General features: G+C 42.8%; 2 protein-coding genes across 19 annotated transcripts in view; one reads left to right on the plus strand and one right to left on the minus strand.

The window, feature by feature from the left end:
• Nucleotides 1-10884, plus strand: part of RAPH1 (Ras association (RalGDS/AF-6) and pleckstrin homology domains 1) — a 97708-nt gene extending 86824 nt beyond the window's left edge. Inside the window, exons 13-14 of one of the 3 annotated variants that reach the window (XM_032637444.1) lie at nt 552-694; nt 3340-10884. In XM_032637444.1, coding sequence (XP_032493335.1) covers nt 552-694; nt 3340-5274 — 2078 coding nt within the window. In that variant the 3' untranslated portion in view covers nt 5275-10884. Of the gene's footprint in view, nt 1-551 lie in introns of all 3 variants that reach the window. The other 2 variants (XM_032637446.1, XM_032637445.1) reach the window with 2 other exon arrangements.
• A 709-nt stretch (nt 10885-11593) lies between these two features.
• The window catches only part of ABI2 (abl interactor 2), a 101687-nt gene continuing 95046 nt past the window's right edge, over nt 11594-18234 (minus strand). For 5 of the 16 annotated variants that reach the window (XM_032637318.1, XM_032637312.1, XM_032637313.1 and 2 more), the window contains 3 exons: nt 16085-16177; nt 13831-13963; nt 11594-12778 (listed from right to left, as the gene is read on the minus strand). In XM_032637318.1, coding sequence (XP_032493209.1) covers nt 12736-12778; nt 13831-13963; nt 16085-16177 — 269 coding nt within the window. In that variant the 3' untranslated portion in view covers nt 11594-12735. Of the gene's footprint in view, nt 16178-18234 lie in introns of all 16 variants that reach the window. The other 11 variants (XM_032637327.1, XM_032637325.1, XM_032637326.1 and 8 more) reach the window with 8 other exon arrangements.

An 18234-nucleotide genomic window follows, 5' to 3' on the forward strand; every position in this document is an offset into this window, starting at 1 on the left:
TTTCTCTAGTTGCAGCGAGCGGGGGCTACTCTTGGTTGTGGTGCGCGGGCTTCTCATTGCAGTGGCTTCTCTCGTGGAGCACGGGCGCTAGGCGCGCGGGCTTCAGTAGCTGTGACACACAGGCTTAGTTGCTCTGCCGCATGTGGGATCTTCCCGGACCAGGGCTCGAACCCATGTCCCCTGCATTGGCAGGCGGCTTCTTAACCACTGCACCACCAGGGAAGCCCTCATTAATTCTCTTATTTGCTAGGAGTTCTTACAAGACAGGCTGTCAGGATACCAATAATGTTACTTGAACCTTTTATTGCAATTATCGGTTTCTTGTGGTGAACTATTTAAAAAGAATGGAGATTTCCTATTCACCCTAGGACAAGAGAAGTTTTCTAGTGGAAAACACGGGCTATGTTTGTGTGAAATGAGTCAGGTAAAAGTAACTTGTTGCCGTTCTGCATCGCATCTGATCTTGAGTGAAAGAGTTATCCAAACATACATATTTATACGTCACAATACTGACTTATTTAATCTGATTTTTGAAAATCTGTTTCAAACAGAGTCTCAGTCCAATCACTCCAATCAGTCTGATAGCGGAGTGTCTGATACGCCACCGGCAGGACATGTCCGTTCCCAGAGCATCGTGAGCTCCATCTTCTCCGAGGCCTGGAAGCGAGGCACGCAGCTGGAAGAGTCTAGCAAGGTAACACGCTCGGGTCAGGGTAGGGGGGACATCTGTAGTGTTCCAGGGGTGTAGCTTGTTGTTCCCTTATTAGGAATCTTTCTTGGCCTTATTTCAGTATTCTTTCTTTGCTTCTCCTCAGAAATGGACATTTGTGAATTGGCTCTGATGATCTAAGATCTCAAAAAAAAAAAAAAAAAAAAAAAAACCTAGCAGTTTTATCAGTGGCTTGGGACTTTAAGAAATAACACTTTCCACTCTTAAATCAGTTTGGATGGAGCAACAACACCCTCCAGTGCCAATGCCTTAATTTTCCAAAAAAACCTGCTAAGTGTTGATTATTTCTTTATTCGTTATTTAGTTTATTCAGACTCATTCCTCTATCTTCCTTTCTTTTATGCTTCTTGGCATTTCTCTGCACACTGATGAATTTTCTCAATTTATAGTTTATATGGAAGACTAAATTCCAATTAATCCCCTTAAAATTTAGGATCCCTGAGTCTTGCATAGAAGGTTGTTCATTGACCCTGAAGGACACAAGTATAATTATTGCAAGACTGTTTAGAAAAATAGAGAGGTTCTTTAGCCTGGTTGAAAGATACCGTATCAAACTGCCCCTGAAGTCCTGTGGGTGACCGTGTCCCAGCAGTGCTCACCTCTCAGCAGGCGAGGGCACACACCATCGCAAGGAGCCAGTAGGACACCCGGCCTGGCCATTTTGTTTTCACCCAGCAGTCATTTTGATTTTTCATCACTGTCAGTCTTGTCTGAGTCACTTACATCAGTACGTTCATCAGTGAGAATTAAGTGGCTATTTCCCCTCAGTTTATTCCTTTATTTGCATATGTGGTTGATCCACTGGACATGGAGAGGGTGGAGGGAGGCGTATGTAGCCCAGTGGGGTGGAACACTTTCTCTTAGAAAAATAAATATTTGAGAATTGGTTCTAATGACCTAAATTCTCAAGACACTGGCAGTTTAACTCCCTAATCGGAGGCTCCCACTTTTAAGAAATACTTCTTTTTCCTTCTCGTACTTCATCAATTTGAGTGGAGCAGCACTATTTGGTGCTGGTGGTCCACATGTGTCGTAGACAAGCCGGGTTTACACAATTCACATACCTAAAGAAAAGTCCTTTACCTTACTAAACTTTTAATGGTGTTATCCATGTGCATTTTAAATTGTAGAACTACCCAGCTGTCATGAGAAAGGCCAAGGAAAGCAAAGGTCCACATGGTCTGTGACGAAGCAGTGTAGTCCGTCATGGCACGTAGTGTCAGAAAGTCCACGAACCCTGCCATGCAGCAGTGACAGTGTGTTTGAGTCTTGACCCCCTGTGTGTTTCTTCTCCTGTTACCTCAGTCTCAGGTGCCAAATGAGAAGGCCAGCACAGCTAAGGTCTACTACACCCCTGCAGCAGCCAAGACAGGGTCAAGTTAAGGTCGGGGGTTGTTCTTTGGAAACACATTAACCTGGGTGACTCCTGTAACCAGATCTTGCGGACTAATGCTTTTATTTTGATGTGCAATTATTAAGGGAACATGTGAATGTCCTGACGGGCATTAGAACTCAGCCCCATAATGAGCCTTCTACTCTACTAACCTAAGCATTCTTGACGCTAATTAGATGTCATTCAGAATTGGAAACAAATGGTTTATCTTGGATGCTCATAGTTTGTTCAAAGAGCCTAAAAGATGTACCCAGAGTTATTAAGCCAAGAGTTCTTCCTCTGCTCTTTCAGAAGTACTTGAACCACATTCATGCATGAGTAGCTCCATGAAATAAATGACCAGATGTGGTAATTTGGGCAGTGCCAAGAGGGGCCCACATGGGCTGGTCAGCAAGTTGTTGGCAAACTCTAGCTCCTATTTCTAGGTACATTTCCTTTACTCTAGCCTTCCAAAGTTTCCTCTCATTTTCTTCTGGCTTTTTCTGTATGATATTTTTATGATCTTTTGCCATAATGTTTATGAAGCATTTCTTTATGTATTTTCCAGTAAAACAAATGTAAAGAATACCCCCCCTTTACCTGCACTGCTGGACTTCTGTGCATGTTGGATGCAAGTGTCTCACACGAACACGAGTGTGTGTGTCAAGCTCATTCATTCCTGTGTGACTGTGCACGCCTGCTGAACATACTCATACTCTCACGTGTCTGCTCACTAGCGTCAAAAAGCCGTCCTCATCCTTCGGGAGGCCCTCCACCAGCACTCCTAAACCCAGTTATGGCATCTGCTTGATGTAGATGCCGTCCTGGACTGAAAGGTGAACTCCAGCCATCACGTCTCCCTTTGCCAGAGTCCGGGGAGGCGCGGGGTGCGGTTCCGTGCTCTAACTCGGGGCAGGGTGTGTGAAAGCCAGAGGCAGAAACCAGAGGGCCCAGCACCATCCAGGCAGCTTGTGCAGCAGGAAGTTTTCCCCAGGTTGTTAGGCAGCCTGGCTGTTTGAGAAGATCGTTGGGTACACACATTTTCTCCGCGCCCTTGCTGCCCAGGGAGTTAGATTTTAGCCTCCCCGACATTGTCCATCTTTATGATCAGCTGCTGCATCCTTTCATGCATGTCTCTGTTTCCTTGCTTTTTAGTTTGACAGTCAAAGCTTACCTCTGTAACTGTTGTGTTTGTTGTGTTTTCTCTCTCCCAACCTCCCTTTTGTCTTCCTTTTAGGCCAGAATGGAGTCTGTGAATCGAGCCTACACTTCTCTCATGCCCCCTTTGTCCCCGCAGCCTAAGCCGCTCACCCCCTGCTCTGCCTCACAGCCCTCGCCGCCCCTGCCGCCGCCGCCCCCGCCCCCGCCGCCTCCCCCGCCGCCGCCGCCGCCCCCGCCCCCGCCCCTGCCCAGCCAGTCGGCCCCTTCTGGGGGCTCGGCAGCCGCGATGTTTGTCAAGTACAGCACAATAACCAGGCTGCAGAACGCCTCTCAGCATGCGGGAGCGCTGTTTAAGCCTCCCCCGCCACCAGGGATGCAGCCTCCCTCCTCGACCTCACAGGCAGGGAAGCCTCAGATCCTGGTGCCGCCCAGCGGAGCCGTTCCCCCGCCGCCGCCCCCGCCGCCTCCCCCCACCCCCGGCTCGGCTATGGCCCAGCTGAAGCCCGCCCCCTGCGCCCAGACCTTGCCACAGTTCAGCCCGCCCCCGCCCCCGCCCCCGCTGAAGATTCATCACGTGCAGCACGCCGCTCCAGCAGCCCCTCCGGCGCCGCCCCCACCTCCTCCCATCCCTGCACCCCTCCCTCCTCAGGCCCCCCCCAAACCCCCGGTGACCGTGCCACCCGCTATGCCACAGGCTCTGTCACCTACACCTCCTCCTCCCGTCCCCCCAGTGAAAAAGCAGCCAGCGCTTCCTGTGTCTCACGTTCCACCCTCTCCCCCTGCTCCTCCTGGCCCGGTCCCCCCGCCCACGCTACCCAAGCAGCAGAGCTTCTGTGTGAGGCCCCCTCCCTCTCCGCTCTCTCCGGCGCCCTCCGTGGTGAAGCAAATAGCCAGCCAGTTCCCCCCGCCTCCAACCGCCGCCCCCACGGAGGCGGCGTCCTTGAAGCCCGCTTCAGCCGCAGCAAACGTCGCCCCTCAGTCCCCGCCTGCTGTGAAAGCAAAGCCCAAGTGGCAGCCCAGCTCTACCCCTGTCCCTTCTCCGGACTTCCCTCCTCCTCCCCCCGAGAGCAGCCTGGTGTTTCCTCCGCCTCCGCCAGCCGCACCCACTGCTGCCCCTGCCCCTGACAAAAGCGGATCTCCGGGCAAAAAGACCAGTAAGACGTCCAGTCCGGGGGGAAAGAAACCTCCCCCGACCCCGCAGCGCAACTCCAGCATTAAGTCCGGCAGCTGTGCGGAGCACCCTGAGCCCAAGAGACCCTCAGTAGACAGTCTAGTCAGCAAGTTCGCAGCGCCGGAGCCCTCGGCGTCTCCCGGCAAGGAGACGCCGCCACCTCCCGCAGCGCCCCCCAAACCTGGAAAACTCAGTCTTCCCGGAGTTCTCCAGCAAGGGGGTGTGTCGGCAAAAGCATCTGTTCTGAGTGGGCGCGGCAAGGACTCCGTGGCAGAATTCCCTTCTCCTCCGTCCGATTCTGACTTTCCACCCCCTCCGCCGGAAATAGAGCTTCCTCTGCCCCCCGTAGACATTCCAGCAGTGTTCTCGGGAAGCACGTCTCCAAAAGTGGCAGTGGTTAATCCGCAGCCACAGCCGTGGGCCAAGTCGGTCAGGAAGGCCCCTCCGCCCACGCGACCCAAACGGAACGACAGCACCCGCCTCACGCAAGCCGAGACCTCCGAGCAGCCGCCAATGGCCACAGTCGTGCCACAAGTGCCCACCTCTCCCAAATCCAGCCTTAGTGTCCAGCCTGGATTCCTGGCTGACCTCAACAGGACACTGCAGCGGAAGTCCATCACGCGGCATGGCTCGCTCTCCTCCTCGCGCGTGTCTAGAGCAGAACCCACAGCCACCATGGATGATATGGCATTGCCCCCGCCACCCCCCGAGCTGCTCTCTGAGCAACAGAAAGCCCGTTATGGAGGCAGTCACATATCAGGCTATGCAACGTTGCGGAGAGGGCCGCCTCCCGCTCCCCCCAAAAGAGACCAGAACACCAAGCTCTCAAGAGATTGGTAGCTACCGTAGGACTTTATTTTCGTGGGATCTGTACTCAGTTCTACAGTCAGCTCACCTGATCATCTATGAATTCAGGCGTTCAGAGCCTCTTGGTATGATGTTGCTGTTATTCAGGTAGTGTTCAGCTATATGTGTGTGTACGTGTGCAGGTACACACATAGCTATACATAGGTAGTGTGTGTATGTATATATATGTATACATATATGTATATGTATATATATAGCTGAAAGTGATTCTATTTATTCTTTTTCTCTCCTAATCTGAAAATGGGTTTTGTGTATTTTGGGTGGCAGCGGCATGGAAGGGGATGTGTGTCCTGCCGGTCCCTTATGATTTCTATTATCTGTCATGTGGATTGGACCAAAAACTTCTGACTTATTTAGAAGGTATTTTATAAATGTCCATGCGCGGCCTATCTGTGCATGTTGTATATTATATATTAAGGATAGATGTATAATGTGCTGCTTCTCAGTTTGAGAAGACAACCAGAATGTTTGGTGTATCTATGGGGCTTTTGTGTTTGTTTTTTCCCCAGTTGGCTGAAGTTAGAACTGCTTGACTGACATTTCATTACTATACATAAAGGGGCACTTTAATCAGGAAAACCTCTCAGCTTCATAGAACGGGTAATAGTGCAGTGTGGGGAAATTTTCAGACACTTATCTGTATGTGGTCGGTCGTGCATAGAAAAAAGTAAATACATGGTGTAACTAAACCATTCTAGTTGCAAAACTGTTGCCATGATCCCACAGGAATCTAGGATGTATTCTGTCACAGGTAAGCCCTTCGCCTGTAATACATGGATAATTTAGTACTATAATCCTGCATAGTTCTTTTTGTACTGTTGGGATCCTTTTCATGAGCTTGTGAAGCTTCAAGTTTGGCTTCATGATTCTTGCTTTGATTTATTGTAAGAGGATATCCAACACGACACCCTTGGAATGCTGTGTCCCAGTGTGTCTTTCGGTCACCAGTTACCTCCTTATGGTGTGTGCTGTAGGTAGATGCTGATACTAGGTGTCTGTAGACAATTGCTGTATCAGATGTACTCAATCCTTTGTCCAGTCCAGTATGTTGCATCATGATGAAAAACAAAATCACCTTCTGAAATGCATCTTTTTTGTATATTGCTCTCTAGAAGGATGAATGATTAGAAAAGAGAACAAAACTGGCCCCTGTGCAGCTGTCATTAAATATCAGGTTTTTTGTGGCTAGTAATGTGAAATACAAAGAATTCATTGACGTGTGGGACTATCATAGAGGGAGGGGGAAAATGAATTTTTTGACAGTTTCACCCATAGCGACTGGAGCACACTAGGGTCCTTGCTTGTTGTAGCCTGGTTGTAGAGATTTGTCCGGGTTACCAGGTGTTCTGATGGGAGTTGTATAGTCCAAGTACAGTAAGTGACATCACATATTATGCATATGCAGTTTGCTATAACATAGAATCATTGCTCTAAGGACACACTATAATTCTGTATGCTTCACACTATACTTCTAGATGCTTTTTTTCCCCTGTGAATTTTCCTCGGTATATGAGAGAAATGTGTATTGGCTCATCAATTTGTGATGATAAATGGACCGTCAGGTCAATCTCAGAGCTGCTCCTAAACCAGAGAATAAAAACTAGCCTCCCTAGCAGTGATAAATGAGCACACCTTGTAATGAAAGTCTGTGCCTGTTATGAATAGGGATCACCAGTGCAAACTGCAAAAATCTCTGACACTATCCCATAAGGAAAAAGCAATGCCAATACAGTGGGGCAGAGATACTAAATAATTCAAGAATAAGCAGAGTTGTGCTATGTAAACAGGATTTCCCTGTAAACCCATTCTCCAACAAAGTACTTCATCATAAAGAGAGAGTAAGAGGCACCCCCCAACTGTCACAGATGTGACAGTACACTCATGTGTTTATAGAGCAATAAGAATATACACCATTGTGCATTTGTTACAGCCCTGCTTCTTTAAAAGACACGTTTTAGATCTTTTCAGTTCACAAAGTTTTGTGTGCTTGATATTGTTATGCTTATGAAGTGACCTTTAACACATCTGCGTTGTTAATTTAAGCATGCACAGCAATTTGAAAAACATTTAAGACTGCCAAGCTCCACTGTGACTCATGAGTGATTTCCCATTGTCTTCTGCCTGCAGCTTTATATTCTAAGGATCGCCCTTATTTGTGGGATAAAGAGTTTCTAAGAATAGGAATCCAATGATATAAATGTTCATCACTAGGGTTTTTTGTGGTGGTGGTGGTCTTTTTTTGTATGAAGGTGGGCAACTTCAGCTCTCCTTGAGGAAAACAAATCATGTGCCCCCAGTCTTCATTCCCTCCCCATTTGAGCCCTAAGATCCAGCCTTTTTTTTTTTCAGTGGGGGATTTCCCTGGCCTTCTTGCTTGTGTCGGTCTGGATGGTAGCCATCTGAACTGATGCTTCTGATGTATCGTTTTTCTAAAAGAGCAGACATCCTTTAGAACACTAGGGACACTAAAGAGAACAGGGCCAGAGAAGGAGCTGTATCATTTTTACCCCAGTTAGTGGCTTGTTGACTATCTGACAACAGGCCGTTTACCTTTGTATTTCTCCAAAGACAGAAAAGGCTATTTAATCAACATTTTTTCCTCTGTGTGTGAAACAACTGAATCAAAAAAAAAAAAAAAAAAAAAACCAAAATGATACTTTAGATACACTTCTAGTGTTTTACTCCCTAGTGTTTTTTTTTTTTTTTAATTTTTGAATTTGGATATTTGTTAGGATGTGGTTTCATGGCGGGGGGGGGGGGGTCGGGGCTTTGGAGATTACTGTTATTTTTGTACTGTTCTTCTTCCCTGGTGTGTTCAAGGAAAAAACATACTGCCAGATGACACTAGTACTGTGCCTTCTTTCACTGCCTTCTGCTCAGCAGCTCTAACTCAGCAAAGCTTCTTCATGTCAAGGAAGAAGATCTTGGCGGCTGTCTTGGCTGTACCGAAAGATGAACAGCATAGATGAACTCACCCTGCTGTGGAGGGCAGTGCAAACAGGTGCCCATTAGAGCTAGTGACTGGATTAATTAGTGACACCCTTAACTTCTACCACATAATTTCAAAATTGGATCCAACCTATGCTTAAAGTTTTGGCACCAACTCTGAAGGGTAGCAAAGCCTGTTCTGGTTAGATTATTCTGTACTGAAGCTTTTACTACTCAAATGCATTTTTTTTTTTCCTTAGCTGCTACAGAATCATACTCTTGGAAAAAGTAACTACTACTGTAAAGGTTTACAGGTACCCACTTAACTGTAAATTGGATTTTTTTTTTAATTTCTGGGGCTTTTTAAGATAAGACTGCTGACTTCAGAAAAGTTCTAGGAAACAGTTTTCATCAGAATGTCTCACAGTAATAGACAAGGTAATGTCTCACAGTCCTGACATCAAGGTGCTCCTGCCCACTGACACACATCCTGTTAAGGAAGGGCTGTGAACTCTCTTGGAAGTCCCCTCTCTATGTAAGTTTACTTGCCACTGAAAGCAGTCCCGAGTTTATCAAGAAAGTTAATCTAAACAAAATTGGGGGATCATGAAGAATAATTCCAATAGGGTAACAACTCTGAGGTCAAGGTTATTGATAGCTGTGCATCTAATTAGTGTTTCATAAGCTGCTATTCTGGGAGAATACAACTGCTAATAAGTTCATGTCAAGGATGTAAGGCTACGATTAGCCTGAAAAAAACCAGGTAATGGTAGGATTGGTCTGATTTGACCATCAGGCGACCAACAGAACCCTTTGTCACCTTTTTTCCCTCAGCTAAAAGCAGTTTTATGTTACAAACACAAGGTGATTTTAAACAAGCAAACTAACCTTTTCCTCGTTTTATGTATTACCAAATTTTTTATACAGTTTCCACATAGGTATAACTTACCTCACAGATATAAGTTCAGACCAGTTAAAACTGTATGACTCTGTGTGATTAAAGGTGTAATGACTTGCTTTCAATAACATAGGCTTCATAATTTGGATTTATACACTTGATAAGAGGACGTCTCTTTCTAAAAAAATCACTTTAGGTACCTTTTGCCAACCTGGAATTTTGTTTTATACACTTTATGTCATTGCATAAAGCAAGTCATTCCTAACCCTATAGGAATATGCGACCACTCACAGAGTTGAGATTTGATCCATGGAGACATGCAAGTAGTGCAGAATTAAGTATCCCAATATCTTTTAAGATTTATTTTCATTTAAAAATTGAATAGAAGATCATTGTTAACCCCTTTGCCAGACTCCCTCAAACTAAACAAGTGCTCGGTTCTTAACTGTGCCCTTGGAAGATCTATATGTAAAAGAAATCTGAAATTTAGCTGTACTATAAACTTGCTAAGTAAAAATAAGCTAAACACAATATACTTGATAAACACTCGAAGGAAATAATCTCCAGTTGGTTTGCTCTTTGCTTGTTGAAGTAATAAACCATTTAGAAGAGGAAACATCTGCTATAACCCCCAGTGCCTTGAACTCTTTTGGAGGATTAGCATTAAAAAAAAAAAAAAAAATCCAACAGGCAAACTTTGAGGTGCTAATGAAAGAGAAGGAAAGTGTTCTAGACCAAACAGGAAAAGTGATGGTCTCACAAGAGATGGCTTCATCTACCTAAATGGGGTCTGGCTGCTTTCTACCAAAGACATTTAGAGAAGCGAGTCGAGTCAGGGTGATGGTGAATACTACATATTTAAAAGATGGCCAAGTTCAGAAGTGAATGTTGATCATGGATGGCTATTAATACCAAGCTCATCATCGAAGCCTCAGCCTCTTCTTAGGCAGAACATGCTTGTGGCACTTAAAAAAAAAAAAAATCTGCATTTTGGAAACTGTCCATTGTTAAGTTTATTGTAACCTAATACCAAAAACTGCCATTTTTCATGATTACCACCTCCTATATTTTTCTCTCTACTTGTAAATAATTCCTCCTAGAAAATAAGCATTAACTGGAATGTTTCAAATGATTTTGCTTAATTTTATTATCAGCCACTAGTGAACTCCTTTTATAGAAATGTACATTTAAAATATTAGCTTGTGCTAAATGTCATAAAAACATTGTTTACTGTTTTAAAGAAAAATTGCACATTATATTTAACTGGGATTGCTCCCAGTTGCTGACATCTAAGCTGTGGGAGCTTTGCCATAAATAGATACAATGTAGGAATATACCTTACTAAAGCATGAAAAAGGCAAAAGGAACTGCGTTAAAAGTACTGGATAGAAGACGTTATTCAGATGATTATATGCACAGCTCAGTAAAGATGAAGTTACAGTTTTTCTTTCAGCTTTGTAGCTATTATTTTCTTCTGCTTAAATGTACGCTCTCATTTAATTATGTGCCTTGCTCCCTGATTGTGCAAACCTATATATATATAGATATATATAAGAGATATATTCAGTACTACTGACCATGTTTTTGTTCTACTGCTGGATTAAGTTATTTTCCAAGTTACTCTTGCCAGTTACTGTCAGTAAACTATTGTAATGGCTTAGGAGAGTAGTCATACAGTCAGTGTAATTTTTCAGCTACGTGTTTTCCTTATGTCAGCTTATCCAATCCTTAATAAAAATACATAGATTTCATTTAAACGTTAGAACTGTACTTGACTGTTTGTTTGTGGATCGGCACCACTAAGAGCCTGGTTTTGCTATTTATGTCAAGGTACCCAAAATAGGCTGCAACACGCACATAAAGTGTGAAGGTAAACAAACTATAATTTGATGTGTTCAACTGATTAGCCTGTAAGAAAATAACTTTTAAGATTTTTTTCTTTAAACAAACAAAATACAACTAGGTATGAACTAGTACAAAAAGAGGTGCTTTTTGTTTCAAAGCCTTGTTATCACAATCATGTCTTGGACTGCCATGTCTGTCAAGGTATGTATAAACGTGGATTCGAATGTATTTACAAATCATGTTATCATTTACCAAACTGGGGCGAAAAGAACAGAAAGTCTCCTTTTTTTTTTAATATTAAAAGAAAAGAACTGTATGTATTTCGTGGAAAGTGATCAAAACCTCAGGTTCACTTACAGCAAAAATAGGGACAGAAAGTAATTAGTGCAACAGGGACGGATTCTCTCTGACAGACACACTTAAACTTACCACCTTAGAAAAGAGGTTACAGGAGTTCCCTGGTGGTCTAGTGGTTAGGATTCTGGGCTTTCACTGGTGTGGCCCGGGTTCAGTCCCTGGTCGGGGACCTGAGATCCCGTAAGCCACACAGCACAGCCAAAAAAAAAAAAAGAAAGAAAGGTGAAAAGTTACTTGCAGAAATACATTCACAAGACATTTGGATATACTTTGTAGGATTTTATTTAGGCCAAGTTCTTAGTACACAGCAACAATTAATTCGAAGTACAATTTCAAAATTAATTAAAAAGTGAATGTTCCCGCAACTCATCTGGAGGTGGTTTAATGGCACACACAAGAAACGTTACTGGCAACAAACTGCTCCCTCAAATCTTCCTACATGGGTTTTTACTCAACTCATAACACCAACCCTCCCTCCGGGAGCTAAAAGTATAACTGACCAGATCACAAATTGTTTACATTCTTTTTTGTAAACCATCTCGTTAAGAAAAAGATGCATGGACACAAATATGATAAAAACTGCGTTTCCATAGAATTCTGAAGTTGCAAAAGACGTTTCCATTTTAATGTGAAAATAAGCTTTTTGTCTTTTGTTTGATTTTTTACAAAAAATCTCGATATTTAGCAAGGATCATTTATACACAGCTAGGCCCTGTCATTTGTCAATTTCCTCCTTTTTTTGAAGAATTATGAGATTCTCAAGAAATAGGAACAAAGATCAGCATAAAATAAACATAAGGTAATGAGCGCAATGCCTGTTTTAGAAGTGTTTTCTAAGGCTCTCTCAAATAAGGCTGTGCTGTGCTCTTTCCAGTGCCCACTGTACCATTTTAGCTACATACACCTTATGGAAAAGACCATTTGTACTGAGTGTAGTTATAAAAGGGTTAAAATGAAGATTACTTTCACTAATTAAGGCTACACTCAATACACTCCTTTAAACAACACTCTGAATGGTATTTATGGAGACATAGCATATCTTTTCAAGTATCTTCCTTAAGACATCCAGTAGAACTTTAAAAGTAACATACAACACAATTAAGACAGTTGTAGAAAGAGTACCAGGCGCTGAGTCAGGAATTCTACCTTTGTTAACTAGCTGTTATTTGAAAAGGAAACATCTAAACCTCATCAGTAAAATGGTATTGAACTAAAATTTCTGAAATCTCATCTAGCTCTAAAATTCTATGACTCTAAGTAAATCATGTGAGGGAAATCATCACCTTAACACTGATCAGGAGTTCCTGGCCAAAGGAGTTCAGAAGTGAACAGATGGGAAGTGATGCAGATCCCCATTCTTTTCCAAGACGTAGCAACCACCTGCCAGTTCCTCCATCAAACACTTTTCAAAGGGAGAGGTGGCCTTCAGGACATGCCATGCTGTCTCCACTGAGGAGAAAAGGTGGTAAGAAAGTACCAAAGTACCAGTTCTTAATGCAGAAAGGTCACCTGCTAAAAGCAAATGAGCATAAGAGGATAAAAGCAAACTACTATCATTTTGATGCCTCTCAAACAGGAAAGTCTTCAGTAATATCAAGAGACTGCTGAGGAGCACAGCTACACTACAGAGACCACTGTGAAGACACACAAAACAGTCTCTCTAGCTGGGTAATAAACAGCGGCAGGAGGGGAAGAAGAAAGGGAGGGATGAAAATGTCTCACCCAGTGACTGTTAGGAATGCAGCAAGAGTAGCAGGCCCTTAACCCTACTGTAGGAACAGGAGGTGCCCCTGGAGAAGATAGAAAGCAAGTAGCCAAAAGATGGGAAACAATGAACAAGACATCTTAAAGGTTTCGTACGTATTTCAAACACAGCAGGCTGAATCTCTCAAGTCTAGATTTTGACACACTGACACTTGGTTTTCAATTTATTGCCTAGGCCATAACGTCAACAAGGAAGTATATTTTCATTTACATCCCTATGGCCTTTCAAAGAGTAATACTTTAAAAAAGGGAACAAACTCTTAACCCTCCCCCCCCCCTTTTTTTTTTAAGGAAAAAGGGAGTGGACACAAGTCAAAAACACTTCAAGAGGAAAAAGATTCCCTCTAGCCTGATAAAATGGTTGCTTACTGGTCAGATTTTAGACTTGGATCATCTTTGCCACAATATTATGTAGCATGTAAGATTTCTGCACTCATTTAGAATTACTACTACCAACCATCTTGTAGTGTATAAAAAGATAAATGGGGGAAACCTACGATAAAACAAATACTACCCTCACATACTATTAATAGCATGCAATCTATGAAATGTTACATACATTAAAAGTCTCCAATGACTTTAGGCCTGGCCCATCATTACACAGTATCCTTCCAAAACGATATATAGAATTCAAAACTATACAAAAATTTAAAATATGCAGAAAATCCAACAGGTGTTATTTTTAAAACAAAAAAATCACGCGTTAGTACTAAAAAATAAAGGAAAAATCAGCTGACCCATGGATCCCTCTGCGGCAGGTCTTCAGTCTGAAGGACTTCACTGACGTCTTCTCAGTTCCCCAATCCAGCAGGGGTCCAACAGGCAAGCCGACCACCACCAACTCCTTTTGCACAATTGTCTTCTGGGCTTCTGTAGGTGTGAGCTCTGGGCACTATTTATTGGATTTCAAAATACCCTCTGCCTTATTAGTCCAGTAAGTTTTCTCAGCAAAAAGCTATTTAAATAACTCTGAACATCTAATTTCAAAACAGTTTTCCTAGTTACACACCAACACTAAGAAGAGTTTAACCTCTCCAAGTATAGTCTTGGTTGCAGCCATAATGAAGCTGAAGGCTCAGAGGACACTCAAGGGCCATTACTTTGAAGGAAGACAGGGAATAAAGGGTGTCAAGGTGACCTAACAAAGCATGAAGTGTAATGTGTACTGGAGGCAAGTTAATGAAAACTAAATTCAAAGTGCTGGAGAAATCTAAAAAGAGCTAACTTGCAGTGTGTGAGAAAAAAACCTGCAACCGTAAAACAAAAATCTTGATAGGAAACACTGTACCTGGGTCTCAGTTAAATGGTGGTAAGTTTTCTGCTCTGATAACAGAGTCACAGGTGGGATATTAACTCTGTCTACACGATCTGAACTCCCTCACACCTCCCACCCTTGTTCATTTTTCAATCAAGTTCCTCTCTCTGCACTACCTATTATGTTCAAGGCCCATGTTTGAAATATATGCAGCCTACCGCCTCTCACCTTTCCCCCAGCACTGGGAAGTCACCTGGCAAAGCTCTCTTCTGGCCAAGTCACTGGGACTGGAAAGGACCCGTGGTGGCTTCGGCCTGTGAGCTGGTTTATCATCACAGTATTCAGCTGCTGAGCAGCAAGGCCTCCTGGATGTTTTTCAATATTTCTTATACTGATTACAGAAGAGAGGATTAAAGCCATCGGCCTTCCAAACTCCACTGAATCTGAAGTTGTAATTGTGCAGGTGAAAAAAAAAAAACTTGAATAGTATTTGGCCTTATACCACTTGTCCCACTATTCTTAGTCTGAGAGATAAGGTTCAAATCCTTACCAACAGCAGCTACTTCAAAAGCCAAACACACAAAATCAGGGGAATATTTACCTTTTCTAAGTGAGTAAATTCAGCAGTAGCTAACACCTGCCATAACATTCAGAGAGCACAGCAGCAAGCCTTTTATTCCCAGTGACTGTCGAGACTTGAAAATAACTGCTATTAAAAAAAAAAAACAAAAACTATTTATCTAAATAGTGAAAGAAGTAAAGAAATAGTTGGTCTGACCTCTAAGGTCCTACTCCTCAAAACAGCACCTAAGGCAAGGGTTTAGGATGCATTTCTGCAGTTCAACCTCTCTAGAACCTTACAGACCCTCGTGTCTACCTCTGCACGCCCACTTGAGCGCACGGACCAGGCTGCACCTGTCACACCTCTGGGTGCACCGCCAGCAGTGGCAATGAAGTCTCACGCAGCAGCAGCGCAGCAGAACAAAACCACCTTCAGAATGTTTGGAGACTCAAATCATTCTTATAATCTACGAACTAAGAAACATGAAGGGATGCAAGTCAGCTCAACACTAACTCACCTGGTGCACTCAAGTGCTGAGAGAATGCAGGATTTACAGTGTTGAAGAGGAAATAAGCCATGTGAAACAATTATAAAAATGGTTATGTATGCTATTTAAATATTGGTTCCCCCTCCTCATCCAAGTGGAAGGAAGTGGGGCCGGGGCACACCCTGGGCCATGGGGCTAACCACAGGCACTGCAGATCATCCAATGCCACAGATTCCGCAGGAGGAGAACTCCCACGCATGTACAGTATTCCTGAGAAAGATCCCAGATTTCTTTTCTGAATCAGTTTTAACCTGATTTGTTTCACATAGTTATGCTGTTATACCTCTGATATATTCAGAAACCGTCACTTTATTTCAGTCCAAACAGCTCAGCATAGTATAAGTGATGGCAGAAAGAGCCATTTGTTCAAACTCAGCTTGCTTTTTTGTTTTAATACTGAGGGATAAACCATAAAAAACAAAACATAAGTAGTTTTTGTCATCTGAATCCTTCATTCATTTCACTGGAGGGGAATCCCCAGGGCATTTTGATAATCTGGGAAGACCTGACTATTCCTGTGAGGGAAACACAGCCTTGCTGAGCTTTACTCAGAATAATGCATGATAGACTCGACATAATTCCCAGGAAAGAGCCCAGTCACTCCATTCATAACTCCTTCATACCAACCATCGTCATTCTTCTTGATGACATAAATAATGGCTCCTTCCTGAAAGGACAGCTCATCTTCCTTGTCTTTTGTATAATCATAAATTGCCACAACTAGAGGGGGGAAAAAAAGGATATGAAAAAGAATAACGTTCCTAGAAAGGTAGAACCAAATAAATGAATATCTATCCTTTCCGAACTTCTGTAGCACTTCAAACACAGTGACTTTCTAAACACAGGACCCTCCCTGCGAATTCTGTTTTCTAATACCCAGTCCTGCACAGTGGAATCCCATCTTGAGGTTAGGTTCAAAACTGTATCAATGGCCAAAAATAGTATTTAGTCACACTGACTGTTCAACAATCTCTCTGAAGAGATACAATCCCAGAATAGGGAAAGATGGCTGTTCCTTCAGTTGAGCTTGTGTTAAAGCACCATATTATGTAAAAGCACGGGGCTTCCCTGGTGGCTCAGTGGTTGGGAGTCTGCCTGCCAACGCGGGGGACATGGGTTCGAGCCCTGGTCTGGGAAGATCCCACATGCAGCGGAGCAGCTGGCCCCATGAGCCACAATTACTGAGCCTGCGTGTCTGGAGCCTGTGCTCCGCAACAAGAGAGGACGCGATAGTGAGAGGCCCACGCACCGCGATGAGGAGTGGCCCCCGCTTGCCGCAACTAGAGAAAGCCCTCGCGCAGAAACGAAGACCCAACACAGTCAAATATAAATAAATAAAATTAAAAAAAAAATAAAATAAAATAAATAAATAAAATAAAAGCACGTACCTTTAAACATTAGAATTAGACTAGTGCAGTGAGATACGCTAGGAGAGGCCAGTGAAAAATGAGAGAGACTGAGGGAAGAGCAGACTTCCATCTGCTTTCTCACACTTTCTAGAGCCTATGCCCATTCACTGAGAATAGTGGTTGAATTCCCACAGGTTATGTGTGTGAATGACGGGCATCTACTATATACATTCTTTCAAAACACATGCTGCATTATGCCACCAATTTAACATATCCACCGTAACAGACTAAAAGTGTTAAGAAAACCAAGATACCTGTAAGCTCTCCTATGATTTTCATTACTTAAATAACTTGGTAAATGGGGCCTTTAAATGATATCTGGAACAATCTCTGGTTCCTAAGTGTTACATTTTCCTCAACAGTTTAGTTAAATTGGGATACCCTATAACTTGCTCAGATCCACTTGAAGATTTATCTTTTTTATAGAAAGATCTTCTATGTTTATTATACCACTCAGAATTTCACTCAATAAATCTCCATCTCTCCATTTTAAGAAGCATATATTGACTTTGTTTTCTATGCAACCTTAATCCTAAATAAATAATTAAGAAACAGAAACTAAAACAGGGACTTTTGATACAGTGCAATTTGTTCCAGGCCTGCTTTAAGTAAAAGTCAACAGCTTTCTTAAACTCTGAATATTTGCCATTACAGCGATCTAGGATGCCAGAAAACACTTTAGAGGGACCTAGAAAGAGTTTAGTGTGTATTTCTAACATCTAAACAGATACAATTGAATGACATACAAGTTTAAAGAGAACACAAGATATGTAGAATACTTAGCATTTCTAGTCAATGTAGTATTTTTTAGCTTTTTTGGGGGGGGTTGATAACATTCTTGATGCTTATAGAAATGCAAACCCACTGAAAAGTAATTCAGAGGAAAATATCCACAAGTCCTGTTAATTCTACAGCTTCTGAATCTCTCAAACCCAAACACTTTTCTCCATCATCACACTCACCGCCCTAATCAGCGCAGCAGTCTTTAAGCTGGAATACACATATCACTGTGGAGTACCTGAAGATTTTCTAAGTAGCATGAGTGACAGATGATTTTACAGAGTTTCTTTCTAGATCCTCAACTTTTATAAATCCTGCATCTAAATCTGATCTGCTTGAGGTGATACCCTCTGTCAAGCATCAGTCATAAAAGTTCTCATTTCCTGTTTATCTTTCTCCTACTTAACAAAAATACAGTGATGTACTATGCTTAAGTATAAAACACCCTGAGTGCCAAAGGGACAATTCAAAATACCAGTGTGGTATTAAGAAAGAGAATTACTCCACTGACTATCCCAACCTTTTTGCAACTTAAGTGGCTCCCATTCTTTTGCTTTTAACAAAAGTTAAGGTGGACTTTAATGGGGT

Source organism: Phocoena sinus, chromosome 7 (genome assembly GCF_008692025.1).
Source record: "Phocoena sinus isolate mPhoSin1 chromosome 7, mPhoSin1.pri, whole genome shotgun sequence".
In the NCBI taxonomy this organism is placed as follows: domain Eukaryota; kingdom Metazoa; phylum Chordata; class Mammalia; order Artiodactyla; family Phocoenidae; genus Phocoena; species Phocoena sinus.